General features: G+C 40.8%; 2 protein-coding genes and 2 non-coding genes across 4 annotated transcripts; 1 reads left to right on the plus strand and 3 right to left on the minus strand.

Moving 5' to 3' along the window:
• Positions 1–294: 294 nt before the first annotated feature.
• map6b (microtubule-associated protein 6b) lies at positions 295–12,050 on the minus strand. Its single transcript, XM_050071179.1, has 3 exons — positions 10,688–12,050; positions 7,810–8,023; positions 295–2,560 (listed from the first exon to the last, which is right to left on the minus strand). Exons 1-3 carry the CDS (start codon positions 11,431–11,433, stop codon positions 2,351–2,353), a joined length of 1,170 nt encoding a protein of 389 aa, XP_049927136.1. The 5' UTR covers positions 11,434–12,050; the 3' UTR covers positions 295–2,350.
• An 851-nt stretch (positions 12,051–12,901) lies between these two features.
• thap12b (THAP domain containing 12b) lies at positions 12,902–17,157 on the minus strand. Its single transcript, XM_050071168.1, has 5 exons — positions 16,830–17,157; positions 16,145–16,265; positions 15,958–16,065; positions 15,162–15,198; positions 12,902–15,050 (listed from the first exon to the last, which is right to left on the minus strand). Exons 1-5 carry the CDS (start codon positions 16,916–16,918, stop codon positions 13,099–13,101), a joined length of 2,307 nt encoding a protein of 768 aa, XP_049927125.1. The 5' UTR covers positions 16,919–17,157; the 3' UTR covers positions 12,902–13,098.
• A 578-nt stretch (positions 17,158–17,735) lies between these two features.
• trnap-agg (transfer RNA proline (anticodon AGG)) lies at positions 17,736–17,807 on the plus strand. Its single transcript has one exon. It is a non-coding gene; the product is annotated as a tRNA-Pro (tRNA).
• Positions 17,808–18,068: 261 nt separating this feature from the next.
• trnap-cgg (transfer RNA proline (anticodon CGG)) lies at positions 18,069–18,140 on the minus strand. The gene has a single exon. It is a non-coding gene; the product is annotated as a tRNA-Pro (tRNA).
• Positions 18,141–18,242: the final 102 nt, after the last annotated feature.

Below are 18,242 nucleotides of genomic sequence, written 5' to 3' on the forward strand. Positions count from 1 at the left end.
TCTGTGCATTATAGTTAGCCATCAACTCATGCAATTTTACCTTTGAGCTACAAATTTTATGTCTTGATATATTATTTAAATTGTTTAGAAAAATGTATAGAGCACACAGAACGTTGTTGGTAAGCTATATTACTCCTAATTACTAGAGCATTCAAAGTCTGTTGCATCAAATACAAAAAAATATCTCAAATATCATTATTGTATTATTATTATTATTGTGTAATGTGCAGGTAGAATAAGTTATATACTAACACAAGAGATATAATAAAACACAAGGCAGGATTCTGTATCATCATTTTAATCAGAGTTCATTCAGAGCAAGCGGAGAGCACAAGCACAATATCACAACATGTCTACAGCGGTATGACGTTATCATGTCATCATTTCACTCTGGTCTGACGCCACACGCAGTCCAAACCAGACAGCACATACAACGAGAGATATAGCACCAGGGTGTTGTGCATAGCAGCACGTCCAGTGGTAGGGTCAGACTTGATGCTAGCAGGCAGCAGGCTGTAAAGGTCATACACAAAAACCTCTCTCACTCACACTCGCACACACACACAGAAGCTAAAACTGGAAGCAGACTCACGGTGGGTAGTGCTCGACTGGGTTCTCACACACTGCAGCCACGTCAGCCGCTGAGGGTTTTAGGAAAAAAAACACCTCGTGTCACGCTCACGATGAATTGATGTGATTTTGCGCATTTTCAGACAGCAGCATTTTTAAAGAGCTGAACTTCAAGTCCTGGCCCATTCCTTGTCCTTCAACACCTGGAGAGATCAGCCCATTCAGAGTGATACGGAGGCAAAGACGAGACATGAATTTGAATTTTAACAACCACTGAATACTTCACATTAAAATTTAAACACCATTAATGAATATTTTACTTTGAAAACCATATATCCAAATACATTTGTTCAGAATTCACCTCTTTGACACAAAAATAAATTTATTGATAGGCAATTTCAAAAGCTAAATCTGAATGGCATCCGAGATGTAACTATTTGAATTTTTAGACCTGATTGACCAATCAAATTTGAGCAACCTGAATCTATTTTTTTTATTTTTTATTTTAAATTGAAATTGCAGTTCAAGAAATTTCATATTCTAATTTTAAAGAGGTAAAGTCAGAACAAATAAATTTAGATCCATGGTTTTCAAATTAAAATATTTCAATGCTATTAATTCAGTGGGTTTTTTTAAGCTCAATGTTAAGTATTCAGTGGCTGTCAAAATATAAATATATATTATGTCTCTTATTTGCTTCCAGAGTGACATTTATTGAGTAAATACAAAGGGTTCTCCTTTTTCAGGCCTATATGCATATTTTTTTTCTTATTTAGCACAATTACGGCATCACAGCTCGGAGGAGAGGATGGAGTACACTGTCACAAAATACTGAGTCATCATAAAAACTGCAGTATTCCCATTAAATCGAAGAAGTGGATCTCTATTTAGATTGCAAGAAATATGTCTGTGTGTGAAACCATATTGCTGGTGTATTAAGTTTATAGCTCTAACCGCCACTAGACTATGATTTTATTTAGTGTTTAGTTTTTCGGTGTGACCAGAGTCTAATACTACACATGCATTATATTTGAAAAGGTCTTGCCCCTATACATTTATTGTTAATGGCTCAATTTACAAGCTAAAATGTGACTGTGACATATAGTCTGCTAAAATGTCGCTACTCAACCAAAAACAGGGTCCTGCATGCAAGCTGTAGCAATTATATTACAGTTCATTTGGTTCCTTAGCAACCAAACTGATAAGACCAGATATCATCCAGAACAATGAAATGAAAACCAGGACCATACAGCGGAGGCACTGTAACTAGGAAACGCAATCGTAAAACAGATTTTGCACGTCCACAAAACCTCTTATGTGATACAGTCTCAGAGACAAAAGTATCCCCTTGACATTTTCTACAATCATTTTAATGTTGATCTGTCATCCATTCAAAGGTAGAAATGCCCTGTCATACACATACTCCATGTGTACTGATGGCTCTTTTTGATAGTTTGATGTCAAACTGAACTCATATAAACAAAGTGCAAATGATGTGCTCAATAATATAAAGCGGTTCTGTGCACCAAAATACAAGGAATCACACCTTCACACATTTACACACACACACACACACACACACACATTCTCACACACACATTTTACAGTGGAATTATTTGCATTATTCTAAAAGCTCAACATCAGTGCTCATTCAGAGGTGAACAATATATGACAGGACAGCAAAAACAACAGGTAAGGCGATAAACCAAAAGGAAGAAAGTTGCCTAATTTGTCAAGTCGCCTTCGATCAAGCACACAAAAGTGTAGAGATGAACTACTTTTACTGCTTCGCTTCGGCCAGTCTATTGCTGATCTCTTTGCTCTTCTTTGTGACGACTCCCTCTGGTTTGGGTTCTGGGGCGACCGGAGACGATTTCTTCTTGGCCGACTGGGAACTAGCAATCTGCTTCTCTTTTGATTTTTTCACCATCTTCGCTGTTGTTGTTGCTGTTGTCTTTTTTGGTTTGGAGCGAGACACTGGTTTATCCACCTGAAAGAGAAGAGAGGTGAGAACACTGAGATTAAGTACATCAACAGTTAAATAAACTTAAACTGAGGTTGAAGCAATAGTTTGATATTTATGGTAAATGCACTTATTTATTTCCTTGCAAAGAGTTAGACGAGAAGATTAATTTTATTCTCATGTCTGTCCATTAAATATGAAGTTACAGTGAGCAGTCAATTAGCTTAGCTTAGCTTAGCAAAAACAAACGATCTTGGAATCTATCGGCTATCAGTCTGAAGACGATAAGCCTCTGGGGTATATAGCCAACATTTCAGGAGATCCAGTGTAGCCGGTGGATATCCAGGCCAAAACTTCCTCTTGCGTGCGCTAGTCATTTTGGCTAACCTCTATAAACAGATAACTGCATATGAATGTGGATAAATAAATCTAAAAAGCTAATAAAAAGTAAAATCATCTTTAGATCTTTAGACAACGGGTTCTGAGGTAGCATTTCAGCCACTGCGTTCCACTCTTTTGTTCTCCACGTAGATTGTTTACCTAACACTCAAACATGATTGGACAGTACTACTTGGACTACAAACATTTTACAAATGGAAAGCAGAACAGGTCTGATACCAAAATCTTGTCCCATTGTGTACAGATTCTGTAAACATATGCAGTTATCTGTTTGTAAAGATGAATCAAGGGGCTAACGCCTCGTTTACGCTTACGTATGTGACTGGTGTCCGTAGATCCGTCAACATACGGATGATGCCTTTAGTGTCCAACCCAACGAAGTGCATTTCTTTTCAAATGGATAGAAACCTGATAGAAACTTCCTGTAGCCATGGGCGAGAGGCTAATTTTGTCCATTTTTCACCATCCAGTAGTTCGGAATATATGTGCTTGGATAATTACCGGGGCAGAAACAGGACCTGCCAGGTATGTGGAATGTTTTGTGAAATATTTAATTAAAAAGACGTGTGAATGGCTGAACGAGTCATAATGACAATCTGACTGCATATAATGTAGAACCATATTTTAACAGGGTAACATGACTCCGATTCACAATGTGCTCAAACTAGATAAACAAGTTCTTTTTAATCATACAAACTCACTTGACGATCAATATGGGCAACTGAATTGAAGAAAATAGCCTATTGGCTAGTTAGCAGCCTGTTAGCTAAGCTAGCACACAGTCTCATACAGTCTCTCCGAAATCCACTGCAAAAGTTGAATTTTTTTAATGTAGACTACTTGCGCCAAATTCTGGACTGAAAAAATTATGGAGGGGCGGAGTTTCGCAGGCACATCGGATATCATGGAGATTCCCATAGAAATGAATGGACTTCTGGTTGCCTCGTCTCCGTAGACATACGTAAGTGGAAACAAGGCGTAAGGCCCAGACACATCAGACTAACATTCAAGAACTAGTGGTTGACAGTTGTGTTGCCTCATGTAGCCTGTGTCTAAGTGAAAAACTTGCACCTGAACACACCATAAAGACTACAGTCAATGGCCAACTAGCACATACGTTCTGTGCCTGTGTGAGACAAAATAACTCGCCATATCAGCAGGCGGTTGTAGTCTGTATGTCATTCAAGAAGGGAAATCAGAAGATCAACTGGACAGATTGGAAATGCTAGTTGCTAGCTTCTTAGCACAATAGCAACAAAACCCTTTGTTGAACAAACAAAGGATATTTACTGCGCAGTAGCGAATAATAACACAATTACAAACGTATCTGTCATATCATATCAATTACCTAATATAACAAGTTTGTTATGACCTCACACCCTCTTGACTTACGCCGTTTGTTTGCTTTTCTCACTTCTATTTCTCTTCTCAAGCACTGAGCTGAACAGCCAATTAGAGTGATTTGATTCATTAACGGGCTCCACTGTCTCAGACGCTGATTCAACATGCTGAATCGGCCAAGAAAAAGCCAACGAGGGCCAATGAGGGCCAAAGCGGGCCAACTAGTGCCAACTGTGCAGGGACACACCCCAAAAACTAGGGTGACAGAAGCTCACCAACGTCACAACATTAACCAGCGGCCAACTGTCGGCCTTGCTGCGTTAGGGCCTTTAGGTGCTGCAATACTCCTCGGCTTGGGAGTAGTGACTTGCTCGTTTCCAGTCTTTGTGCTAAGATATAAGCAGCTGCTGGCCGCTGAGTAACATTTAGCAACAGACATGAGAGTGGAATCGATCTTCTCATTGAACTCTCTGCAAGAAAGAAAACAGGCATATTTCCAAAAATGTCAAACAATTCCTCTCAACCACACTTGCTTAATTCATGTCTAAGTCCTATGTTAGCATGCAATACGTACCTTTTTCATCCTGTTACTTAACATAATGACAGGCAAATGACACCATACGATATAGGTGATATTTGCATTATGTGGTTAGTGCAATGAAGACAAAAGAAAAAGAAACACAGCACAAAAGGTGTATTTGTGCCTTTCCTTTTATAGAACAGTGGTTCGTGCAGTTTTCCATCAAATTTTAAAGAAACAGTAACATACAAAGTTAATGGTTTATGTTAGTATATGATGTTAGTCTATCATCTTAGAGAATGAAATATATTTGGTATCATTCAACTATTAATATTTGTGGACAAAACCTAGATGTTTAAGAAGCAGGCGTGTGATTGGGGGTCGCTGGTTCAAAGTCCAATACCAACTGGGAAACTTAAGCAAGGCACTGAGCCTGTCTCTGCTCTTGTGGAGTTGCCACAACGATAAAACGCTGATGGATAAGCTCCCAGGCGTTCAATCTGTATAAATGAGTTGGTATACAGCAAAAAAGTTGCAAACATGCTCAACTTTTGCTGAATAAATAAATCTTATAAGCTTATATATTGTAAGAGATGACAAATGTTTGTAAGAGGCTGTTTCTGACAGTAAAGATGAAGGGCTCTATTTCTGTGAATAGAGGTTGTGGTGCGTAGGGCGTGGAAATACTTTCTGTACATTTTGTTGCCACAATCCTGTCGATCAAGGTGGAAGTAGAATTATTATCAGTATATTCTTGATGCTGTGGACCTTGAAGAATAAAATTAGATCTTCCAGGCTGCATCATACTGAGCTGCAAACTGCTACTACGCAAATCAAAAGCCAAAAGCATCAACTGCAAACAAGTGTTACCAACGCTCGATTGCCACTGGCATTGGAACACACACACCCCACTGTGCCTCTCATCCCACTTGTATGCAGTAAAATTCATGGCGAGCCAATTGTGTGCAGACATCTGAGAAGTTATGATCCAAATACCATTTTGCCTGATTAAAGTTGCACCATTTGTCACCAAAATAGAGCCCTAAACAGCGAAGATCTGTTTAAATGCACACTAATCATGTCAAGAGGTTTTTGTCTTGTTGGCCTCCACTGATGCAATAAATCCTTCTCTTAGCTGTTACTTGTAAATATCACTTAAGCTTCTTTGTTTCTTCCATTTATCATGACTCCACCCTCTTGCAAAAACCCACAGAATTTTGCAGGATCAGTTTTTGAAACTATTAAGCTGCAGAAAAAGTGGTGGGTGGCGCAGGCTGAGGGGTGGGCAAACAGTGAAGATGTGGCTGATACGTTTTTGCAGGGTTGCATCTGGCAGCCGGGTGACACATGTGACTGTGGCTCGCACTGGCCAAGGCGCATACTGTGTGTATGTGTGTGTGTGTGTGTGTGTGTGTGTGTGTGTACAGTATGCACGTTTGCGTCTGATCAATTTGAGGTCAGCCTCCATGCCTTCTAGAAGAAGCAGAGAACACACCTGACTACAGCAGATTTAGAACAGAGCTGCTCTCAGTCTCTGAGACGTCCTACAAGAATGAGAGAGGGAGCGGCCATATGAACACACCACTATAGACACATTATCAACCAGTTGTTGTCTGAACTATCCAGAACATGCACGCAGATACCAACCTATGTTATCTTTAGATGAAGGCCTACTTTAATATGAGATGATGTCACTAGCTCCTATGATTCAGCATTGGGGTATTAACATATCAAAGTGATGCAATAAATGTTTTCTGTACTGGTGTGTAACATTTTCAGTTACCTAGTTACTGTTTGCTAAGCTAAAATGTACACACATTGCATATTTAAAGATTGTATTGGCTGATTTATAAGCATGGTGGAATATTATAACAATGACAAGTGCTTATTGCAATTTCAAATGTTTCAAACAGGATGTCTATATGTTAGCATATATATATATATATATATATATATATATATATATATGTATATATATATAAAAACAAGGAAATTCCTGAAAAAATAGCTTAAAAATTATAATCCTGTAACATAGTTTCAAATATAAAATAATGCTAATTATAAATATAGTTTATCCCTTGCTTTTTAAAAATAATTTTCTGAATCTATTTGTTTTTGCAGTTTGTGGAACATATCTTACCACATTGCTCATTGCCCTTTTCCCCATGTTTTGAAAGAAATTGCACCAATTTGCTCAGAGTTCAGAAGTTTAAATATTTGCAAAAGGCATCTGAAAGCAGCATAAGAGCTTTCAAAGAGTTAAATTGTGATATGAAATAGTTTTGTTGGCGTTTAATAAGCAGTCTTGGAGGAAGTATTCAGATCCTTAAGTAACCATACTAATACCGCACTATTAAAATACTCTGTTTCTAGTAAAAATCCTGTATTGAAGATGTTACTAAAGTAAAAGTATGTAAGTACACTCAGGAAAATATATTTAAGCATTAAAGGTAAAAGTACTCAATGCAGAAAAATCTAAATCAGTTTAATAAAACAGAATCATTAAAATAATTCAAATGAAAAAAAGCAAGTCATCATATTCGAGAAGCTTGATAAATGACTTAAACGATTATCACAATAGTTGCCAATTCATTTTCTAATCCATTACCTAATGATTTCAGCTGCACCTGTATATTTTCATATGGTTTATGTGCATAAATCTGAGGTGTGGTGGAGCAGAAGGAGACCGCAGCATGAGATTAAAACACTCATGTAAAGTAAAAGTACCTCAGATCTGTATTTAAGTAAAAGCACTTTGTTGTATTCCACCACTGTTAATAAGAACCAATCACCTGCCATGGGGCCACAGTGTGACTTGGATGGCTTATAAAATAAAATATAATTTACACAGTGGCTCTTCCAGTGAGTGAGAACTCAAATCGAAACAAAGTAAAACTGACAAAGTTTGTAAATCACAAAGCAGCAGAGCTAATAGAGTTTTAGACATGATTGTAATTCATTGTACTTTAAGGAAACTCTACTAATAGTACATGGTGGCACCAGTACGTGCTTTCACCTTGGCAGACTCCTTGCTGGGCTCACTGTACAGGCTGCGTATCCTCCTGCGCTCCAACAGCTTGTTGTCAGTGGGGATAGCCTTCACCTGCTCCCCCTTGTATGTGGCGCTGTAGCTGGTCTCCAGACTGGTCTCCTCCACTGGGGGTTTATACTGGGAAGGAGCTTTAATGGGCTTCACTGGCTTCACATCCTTATATGCCTTGAACTCAGTCCTGAGAACAATGGAAAAAGCAAACAGGGAGATTTTTATGGCTGTAAATTATTTATATTATACTTATTTCCAGTTATTCTAATACGTTTGGGTTTGGGCCTGTTATTTCCCCAAATTAAACATGAGGAAGAAGAGCATCAAACCCTCATATTGGATATGCTGGGACCAGAGACTGTTAAGTTCACGATTAATCGATTACCAGAATAGTTACTGATTAATTTTAGGTCAAGCTAATTGACCGATCAACACATTGTTTCAGCTCGAAAAGGTTTACTGTAACTGGAACTGATGAAAATGAACATTGCATTTTACGATGCTTTATAGCAACTTCAGTCCCAACTGACTAAGTTCAGTAAGACTTGACATGGCAGCATGTTTTACAGACTGGAAATGTGTACTCTTTAAAAAGATAAATCAAGGCTCGTGGACCTTTAAACACTCCTGTTATGGATAATAAGGAGTAAAAAAAATCTCTACTGTAGGGGAGACCGGGGTTGGTTGGCACACTTTTTCCTCTCTGCTGCTCTTCTCTGGGAAAATTAAACAACAAAGGTGAAATGCTGGCTGAAAGCAAACCAAAGCTGTACCCACTCTTAGCTAAGTGCACACACACTTCTAAGGGGTAATAGTGTAAGTGTACTGGTGTATTGTGGTACATGTATTGTAGTAGATGTATTGTGGTATATGTTGTGATGTATGTATTGTGGTCTGTGTAATGTAGTATGTGGTATATGTTTTGTATTGTGCCTACCATGTTTATGGTGTGGTTTTGTTATGTTTAAAGCTGTACATTTTGATAACATTGTAGGCCTACATGTAAAAGCCCAAGTACTGACACGAGTTGAAAATTAGCAATAGCTATAAACTCTGTGCAACACAACAGTCTCATACTCTGGACTGGAACTATGCTAAATTGCATCGTCCCTATCAAATAAAGATTTTAAAAAAGTATGTTAGAATATTCTAACCAGATGCAAATGAAAGATTAAGGTCTCAGCTATAATTAAACAAGTTTTAATGCACACAAAATATTAGCTGGTACCTGGTTTATTTCAAGTTGTGCATTTGTGCCAACCACCCCATCAGGAGGTTTGTTAAATTGCTGGAACCCCCCCCAGAAAATATGAACATTTAATAGAATATCTGTCAACTTTATGACCAAAATTTTAAGCAATTCATTAAAATGTCTCATTATTTTTGCCACTGACCAATAAAAATATCAATGACAAATATCCAATATAAACACTGTTTTTAATCTTTCAAAATGGTTTTAATTTCTCAAAATACAGTCAGAGGTAGAACTATTAACTTTACAATGAGCTGGCATGTGTGCCACCCAAACCTGCTCACATTTTATCTGATTAACTTAGTGATGAAATTTTGTAAGCCAGCTACCGTTACTCATCCCAGGCTTTCAAATCTTATATTCAAATGTAGCAGATTTATCTTTTAACTGGAAGTAACACTTTTCCAATATCTCTATCTAACACAGTTTTTTAATACATTTAGTCCACAGATCACTTTGTTTATTTTTGATGCTATATAACCGAAATGTTACCCTCACTAAAAAAGTTAGTGACTTTCCAGTGTTTTAACATGATAGATGAGTGTGGGTAAAGAAAAGCTTTTGACATTTTGGTGCTACTTTTTTTGTTTCTGTGACCTTCAAAGGCCCAGAAAATAGCAGTGTACCAACCAACCCTGGTCTCCCCTGTTAGGAAAAGAGATTTCTTATTATTCTCGCTGCTATAGGCTACTAAAATAAATACTGAATTGCTTATTATTATTATTATTATTATTATTATTATTGTTATTTGCCTGTTGTAATCAGCACATAACATAAATGTCATGTCAACATCTGAAGAACGGGGGTCATCTCTAGTGTTTTTTCATGTGTGGTCTGTGTTCTTCCTCTACAACCTACAAGTGCCAATTATTAATCTAGCATCTCATTAATTATGTAGGCCTGATCAGATTCAATTTGTATCACTGCTCACAGAGCACATCACAACTGCTCTTCAATAAGTTGCACATTGAGTTTATTGCTCACTTGAGTTCAGTGGAAAAAATCATTTGTAATAAGTTTCTCTTTAACAAACTAAAACCAAAGAAGAAGACACTGGTGTGGGTTGACGTTAATATTTCAGTGGGGCAGACTGAAGCCGGCGAGTCTTGTTAACTTGCATGCATCACGCAACCGTAATTCAATTCAGAGGAAGCCTGTGCACATAAACCACATTAAGACATGATTACATTCAGACCAGTTTACTGGCTGTACTCATTCATGGCCCGTTGCATTGATTTGGTAGTACTCTTAGGGAGGAACAAATCAATAATGCAACCTTTATCTGTGGCAATATCAGTTTGCTTTGGGGATGGCTGGAGATGGTAACAAGAGACCATGAAATACCAGATTGTGCTTGATGATCTCTGGACAGAGGAGTGCGTCTCACAGAGGATAGGGGGTTAGCTGACATGTGGTAATGTTGTGTAACAGGGGGGTACCTGAATGCAGCACTGTTGGCGTTAGAATTAAATATGCCTCAGTTGTAAACCATCATGAAGCCACAGTAAAAGGAAAAGGCTTTTATTTTTGAGGGCTTAGAATAAATTAACTCCCATGATATGAGTGTGTATGATGATGGCTCGCTCTTTGCAGACTTACCTGTAGCTGCTGGAAGTCGACATCACCTGCTTTATCTGTCTGTTGAGAGCGTCTGCAGCTGCTCTGCCTTTCCTCTGCTCGACGCTCACATCTGCAGGCACCTGCGCCTCCGTCTTCTCACCCGTCTGTCTCTCTGCTGACTTTTCCCTCTTCACACTCTTCTTGGGCACCTCCTTTGACTCTTTCTCGTGTGTTTTCTCCTCTATCTCGCTCTTCTCCACGCCGCTCTCCACTTCAGCGGCCGCGTGCTCCAGCTTGCCGCTCCGCTCCGGCCCAGCGGAGGAGGCGGCGGCGGTGGTGGCGGTGGGGCTGGGTTTGGGGATCCAGGGGTGGTCGTGCTTCTTCGGTATAGGCCAGGGCTTGTAATCCTTCTGATACTGAGTCTCGGTGTTGAACGGAGCAGCCGAGCGTTGGTACTCGTTTCTGGGTTTGCAGCTGGGCTCGGGGCGCACTCTCCACGCCTTGAAGTCTTGGCGCATGACGGACGCAGTAGAGCCATCTTTGCCCGCTGCGGCACCCGTCGCGGGCGGTGCCTTCCCAGCCTCCTGCTCGCCGGGATGGGGCTGGGTTTCTATGGCAATGGCTCCGGCCCTCGTCTGCCTCGGCTGTGGGTGATGGGGAAGATGCTGCACGTCGGCCACATCCGAGTATTTGGTGAAAACCAAAGGCACCGCGATGTCCGCTTTGTCCAGCTCGCTCCAGAAGCGGTTGATGCAGCAAGCACGCGTAATGCACGGCCATGCCATGATGATAAATACTAGGAGGCAAAAGATGCGCAGAAAAACTCTAGATTGGGGATAAAGGAGTAAATAAACGTCTTACTCACGACTTGAAGACTTGGAAGTGCTCCTTCTCTCCCCCTGTGCCCTCTCAGTTTCTGCCCAGTCAGGGTTATTGCTCCTTAAAGCTTTATGCAATTCTCTACGCTCTCCGAGCTTTGCAGGAGACTGAGGAAAGTAAAAGTCCCACGCCTCCCACTGTCTCCTCCTGCAGGCTATTTGTTCTTACTGAAGTTTAAATGGACTTTGGGGTTTTGCTGTGGAGTGCACGTTGCTGTCTGGTTGCGCATCAAAGCGACCCCACCCACATTTGTGTGATGCTTACGAGATGCCCGGGGTCTGCACTGTGAGTTTGCACGGTGAACTATCACCTGAGCTCGTCACCGTCTGGCCATGCAGAGAGGGAGGAGACATGGTTAACCCCTGTGCTGCCATGTCAGAAAAACTTACAACTAGAGAGGATGTGGCCTCAGCCTATTGTTGTTGCATGTGGAGGAAATGGCCGATAATGCTGCTGGAGAGGGGTTTACTTTTCCATGTATCAAATTGCAAGAGCCAAATATTTACATATTCTTCTTTTTTGTGTCCCCATTTAACATTTACAAGTTTTCAATGTGGTGTTTGCATGCAGTTGTCAAAGATGCATCCATAAGTATGCACACAACTGAAGAAAGTAACATTTGAAATAAAGCCACAAGTATGTTTTTGCCACAAAGCTGACTCAAAGTGCCTCAATTTTGCTTTCTGTACAAATTCCTTTTATTAAATCAAACTGAAAAACACTGTAAAAGTATGTAAAAAATGACAAGTTCATGTTTATGTGGCTGCAAAAAGAACCATCTTGCCATAAATAATGACAATAACATACAAATACTGCTACATCCGGAGTTGTGTTCAGCTCCCTACTTTTGTTTTCGATCTGTATATATGTGTCCTTTAAAGAAGTGACCCTCCAACATATGAGCCTTTATAACAATCCAAAATAGGTCACACTAGCAGTGTAAGCTTCTAGTTTACGAAAATGTCTTCCTATTGAGCATGGATCCAGGGATACTTCTGATATTGGTGTAACTGCTCCCTCTTGTGCTCTTCCTGCTTCATAGTCAGTGAAAGTAATCAGTGTGCACAAGACTTGCCTCCATCATGTGCATAAAAAGCACACAGGAAAGAAAAGGGATCAGTAAATGAGCCGAATGTGAATGTGATGAGTAAAAAAAGGAAGAAAGTTTAATAATAAAACAAACTGACAAAGTATCAGAGCTATTTACAGATCGTGTTATTAACACGGCCTCACATCTCTGGGCATTTTGTTGAGTGTCCATGAGGTGTTGTTCATTTATTTTAATGTTTCCTTCATGCCAGATTTGCTTATTTATAATGTGAGATTAAGCTGCAATGCATTATTTTTTACCACATAAAATAAGAACAACGGTCATTTCATTTTTCTGGGCAAACTCAGGGGTTGAACACAAATCCATTAATATCTGCATTAAAAGCATTAGTACTTGTATAAAGGTGTACTTACACCAACAGACACATAGATTAGCAACCACAAGAGGATGCATTTGGCTGACAAGTGTTTCAGTCATTTTTGTCCCAGAGGAGCAAAGCAGGCTCAGTGTCTGTGAGGCTTCATTTCTTCGCAACATCTTCCTTAGCCACTTCCTCAGCCTCAGCTATTTCCTCAGCCTCAGCCTCAGCCTCAGCCTCGGCCTCGGCCTCAGCTTCAGGATCGTCCTCTGGATAGAGTCTGCAATATTTGTCTACCATGACATCCAAGTCGTGTTTGACATGAGTGTTAATGTTAAGCATCGCAAGACTTTTGTTCCACTGCTTAGCCGGCATGCTGTCCAGATAAGCTTGCAGCCGTTCACTCGCTGTGTCGCTTTTGTTGTCTTCTAGTTTCAGCACTGGCAGGGCGGACAGCACCTTGAGGAAGGAGTTCACGTTGGGAAAGAACTTGACGTCTGGCAGCTGAAGGGTTTCGTGAATGGTGGTGGGCAGGCGCACTTCTTTGCCCCTGTGCTTCCACTTGATTCTCCAGCAGTGGAGCTCCGCAGGAAGCGTTTCCGGGTTGGGGAGGTCGTTGCGGTAAACGTCTGCGTAGTTCTCCTCGGTGGTGTTGAATTTCATTTGGCCCATGACAGCTGGGACCAGTGACAGGCACTTGAGAGCTTTGAGGTTGGTCTCAGAGAACATGTCCTCCACCTCCTGCATGATGCCGGTAATAACAGCGACAGTGACGTACTCCTTAAAATACGCCTCTGCTTGGATTTCACCTACATCGGCCGCACGCTGTTTCCGGAGGAACAGCCTCGGCACCTTCACGGGAATCTCCATTACGTTGGCCAGACTCACAGCCTCCTCGTACCAGAATTCATGGTAAACATCAATGTTGTCGTTGACCTCGTTTAGGGAATGCAGGACAGCAGTTAGACTGTTGGCTGCAAAAAACACATCAAGTGTTTCTCCTTGGAGATTCCTCCCGAAGGCCCTGGTGAATGTGAGAACATTCTTTAAGATGACGATGGTGACGATGATCTCAAAGTCAGACAGAGTTTCTGTGACTGCATATGCATCCGTTGTGACAGCATCTGCAAACTTTCCATTGTCATTGTCCCGAACATTGTCCATGCACAGCAGCAGGGGTGGCAACATATCTAACAGCACATCAAAGACATTGTGCTGCTCTGTCCATCCAGGGCCGCAGGCTTGTTTCAGTGTAGCTGCTTTCTCTTCATTTTTCTGGTAGTGAGTAGCGATAGCTTTCTCTAGCTCATCCTGAGTAAACGGGGTTCTAAAGAAAGCTCCAATCCTCCTCAGAGTCTCCATGACAACCTGGACATTGGGAAAAGGCAGGCTGCTGGCCAGGTGGATGTTCAGTGCCATATGAGAGCAAGGCATGTGCAATGCCAGGGGATACTTCTCCATCAGCAATACTGCCACAGCTTTCATCTTGGTGGTGGACGTCCCAGTGGCCTTGTGGCCCTGACCACGGCAGTCCTCCATGCTGAGTCCCCAACGATCAGTCAGCTGGGCCTCCAGCCTCTCTGCCAGCGCAGACTCATCACCATCAAACGACATGAAGTCCAAAAACTCCTCTCGTAGGACGTTGTGCTGATTCACAAAGCGTAAAAATAGAGGCAGGTGTTTCTCGTTGGCAAATTCAACAAGGTCACCTGTCACTAGAGAGAAGAAGCGACTCTCTCTCACCTCCATTAGCATCTCCTCTCTCACTGTGTTCTCACAGACGTCCAACAGCTGGCTCTGCTGGGTCGCAGAGAGGTATTCTGTATTCACAGCTGTCGCCCGAAACCGCTTCTTCAGAGCTTCATCACCAGCATTCATGCGGTAATCTAGAAGGGCCTGGAAGTTGCTGGACACGTGCTCAGCTTCAGATGCTTTGCCAGCCACTAATGGGATACTCTGTTTTCCTAACATGACCACGACCTCAAACAAGGACCGCAAGTATTCACGGAACTCCTTCTCCTCTGTGGACAGCTGAGGTTCATCGTCATTGGCGCTCGTGCTATCCTCGGCTGCTGCATCTTTTTTGGAGGCAAGTTGCTCAATAGAGGACGCCACTGGGGAGAGAGAGACAGACAAAAAAGGAACAGTGATCATTTTCAGTTAATACTAAATAAAATTAACATGCAATTATTTAAATTTATGACCATAAATATCTATAAACTTACATCTCCTTTCTTTCATCTTCCTTATATCTTCTTCAGTCTGAAATGAAAAGATTAAGTTAATTTACAAAAATCTGACAACAGATGTTTAAACTATCAAGTTTAAAGGGTAACTTAGGTATTTTAGAACCTGGACCCTATTACCTGAAATCGGCTGCAATTAAAGTCCTGCAGGCAATAGAGTACTATCAATTTCCAAATAATAAAATTGCTTGTTTTTGCTACTGAAAGGCTCAGATTGTTATTCTTGTTTATTCTGACGATTATTTAAAATAAAACTCGCAAAAGCTGTCTTGATTCGTCTCTCCACAGTTCCAACAACACCAACTCTGGATTGGTTGAAATAAACCCTTTATTCACCCAGTTAGATATAAAAATATGCTTTCTCTATACAGGCTAAAATTACTGTTTATTTGAATGGAGTCTGATGTTTCTGACAATGGCTATTATGGGTCTGTTTCTGGTTAAACAAAAAGGATCTTACTCCTTAATAAAAAAAGACAATCTCTGTAGAGATCTTTTCCATAAGTTGTCAGACATTTATAATAACTATTTGAGTCTGTCAGTGGCAAAAACAAGCACTCTTATTGGACGTAATTTGATGGTGCTCAGTTGCTTGCAGGGATTACATTGCAGCCATGCTTGTCTCACTCAATAATGGACCAATTTCAAAAACTGTTGTTCCCATTTGTCACTTACACACAAACACATCGGAAAATTAGGTCCAGGTTGGAAAATACTGAAGTTACCCTTTAAGAGGTGCATTTAAAACAGCAGAGCTTATAAACATTTTTCTTACAAGTTCTTTAATCCGCTTGCGATGTCTGGTATGGGGATTTCTTAGATGGCTGGTCAGATCAAATATGGTTGGAATGGCTGTATCCTTCAACACAGTCCTATAGGGGCTCTGAAAAGCAATAAACTCAGGTAAGACATTTTTGGGGAAACTTACAGCCAGACATGTTAAACCTGTGTGAGATACTCACTGTTTTGCACACCATGGCTGGGTCAAAGTGTTTGGCACATAATCTGTAGTGCTTGTTCAACTGGTCTGATGTTTTTGCCTCTAGGTCTGCTCTGCGGCAGTTCTCTACCCAGATGCGACATCTGAAAATGACACACACATACCAGCTTTATGCAACATTGGAAAAACAGGAAGACAGTATCTGTTGACACTTTAATTACAGCCTGCATACTGAACTTTCTGAGTCAGACAGCAGCTGAGTATGGTGCTGAAGCTACTCACCACTGTGGACAGTATGTCTCATTGAGGTGAAAAAAGGTCTTGTCACAGCTGAGAATGTGGGTATGTAATTTATCGCTGGTACAATAATAATCTTGCATATGTTTAATATTCAAATATGAAAGTGGCTGTATTGTTTCATAGCTGTGACATTAGCTGAGACTACATTATTTAGCAGTGATAAGTGATCTTTATGTTGTAACCTAATGTTATTCAAGGGTCTGAGTTACCTGCCCAGTAGCCCTAAACTGACTCTACCACAGTTTAAAGATTAGCTTGCAACATAAACAACAGAAGTCACTGACGTCTATGAGTTAGCACAGCTTTTTCCGTTAACTTCGAGTTATACAATTATTATTCTCTTTAAAGGTTACCGGTAGTCACATGAATGTTTGTCAACGTGGAAAATGTCAGAAGTAATGCCTTACCTTTCTGGGTCCCTTGGAAACCGAAAAAACGCCAAATCTGACTGTGTGCTCTTCCGTGTACAGTTTGGGGCCGCGCAAAAATTCGGCATGCTTAAAGCTAAGTAGTTAGCTAAGCTAACTTAGCTGACGATTATCATCTGCTAGCTTCAGCGCTTTCGCTTAGAGAGTCGTGTGGACGCAGGTGATTTCTACGGCTAACAGACAACTTTTACAGGACCTCAAATACTGTCCGAGAGGCGTTTCCATAAAGTTATTCAACACTTCGTACAGGATTCACGATCACAATCACAAACGGTTGAATTTGGAGTTTGTAGTTTTGCAGGACGATGTCCCGCCCACAAGGCACCTGATTGGACGTAGCAAAAATATGAGGTTCAACTATTGGCTGCTCGTGTTGCAGAGCGTTTCTATCGACCAATTAAAAGACAGCAAACCATTTTTCTTCTTCACCCTTGACTGTAATGACTGCAGCGCTTCAAAGTGCAGTGCTGCCATCCGCTGGCCAACCTACTACAAGACAGGAGCCAGCAAGCTAGCGTAAAGGGAAGGACGACGAGTTTGATTGTCACTGTATAAAGGTGATGTACGCTAACTACCGTGCAATGATCCGTTTTGGATGTAACAGTGACTGACATGTGGAGCGAAAACAGATGTTTTAGCTAGGTAATCTAGAAAGTAGCATTAAATCCATTAGCAGCTATTAGCTGTGGATCACCATCACTTCCTCTTACCCATTCTTCCCGTCGGTGTTAGCTACTCGGCTAGCTGTGTCATCATTACAGTCATTTCTGTGTCGAAAATACCTGTTTCCAACATTAATGAATACATACAAATATAAAAAAGACACGAATGTCAGTCTCTCCTTTGTGCATACAAATTACGAAACAAATTTGCTGTTCTTCACATGGCTCGTTGGTCTAGGGGTATGATTCTCGCTTAGGGTGCGAGAGGTCCCGGGTTCAAATCCCGGACGAGCCCTCCCTTTTTTTGCGCACTGTAATTAATGTTAAGTGTAGATGACCAAAGGCGTTTGATATAAGCACAAATATTCAAGCAAACTAACGATAACCAGCACGTGAAAATATCACAAGAACCGCATGACATATACCCTGCCATGTGTAACAGTTTTCATTGTTTCTACTTAAATTAGGTCGTACTTACGTTACGTGTTCACGATGGAAATTGTTAGTTTCAGTTCGACAGCTTTTTACAGCATTTGTCCGGTGTGTAAAAGACAATGGGCTCGTCCGGGATTTGAACCCGGGACCTCTCGCACCCGAAGCGAGAATCATACCCCTAGACCAACGAGCCGGAGCGTCAAAAGAAGGCCTCTCTACTTTTATAAAATTCTGGATGTTGATAGGATTTTACATACTGCCCATTTTTTTTTTTTAGTGTTAACTTATTTATGTA

This window comes from Epinephelus moara, chromosome 2, assembly GCF_006386435.1.
Source record: "Epinephelus moara isolate mb chromosome 2, YSFRI_EMoa_1.0, whole genome shotgun sequence".
Taxonomy (NCBI): Eukaryota; Metazoa; Chordata; class Actinopteri; order Perciformes; family Serranidae; genus Epinephelus; species Epinephelus moara.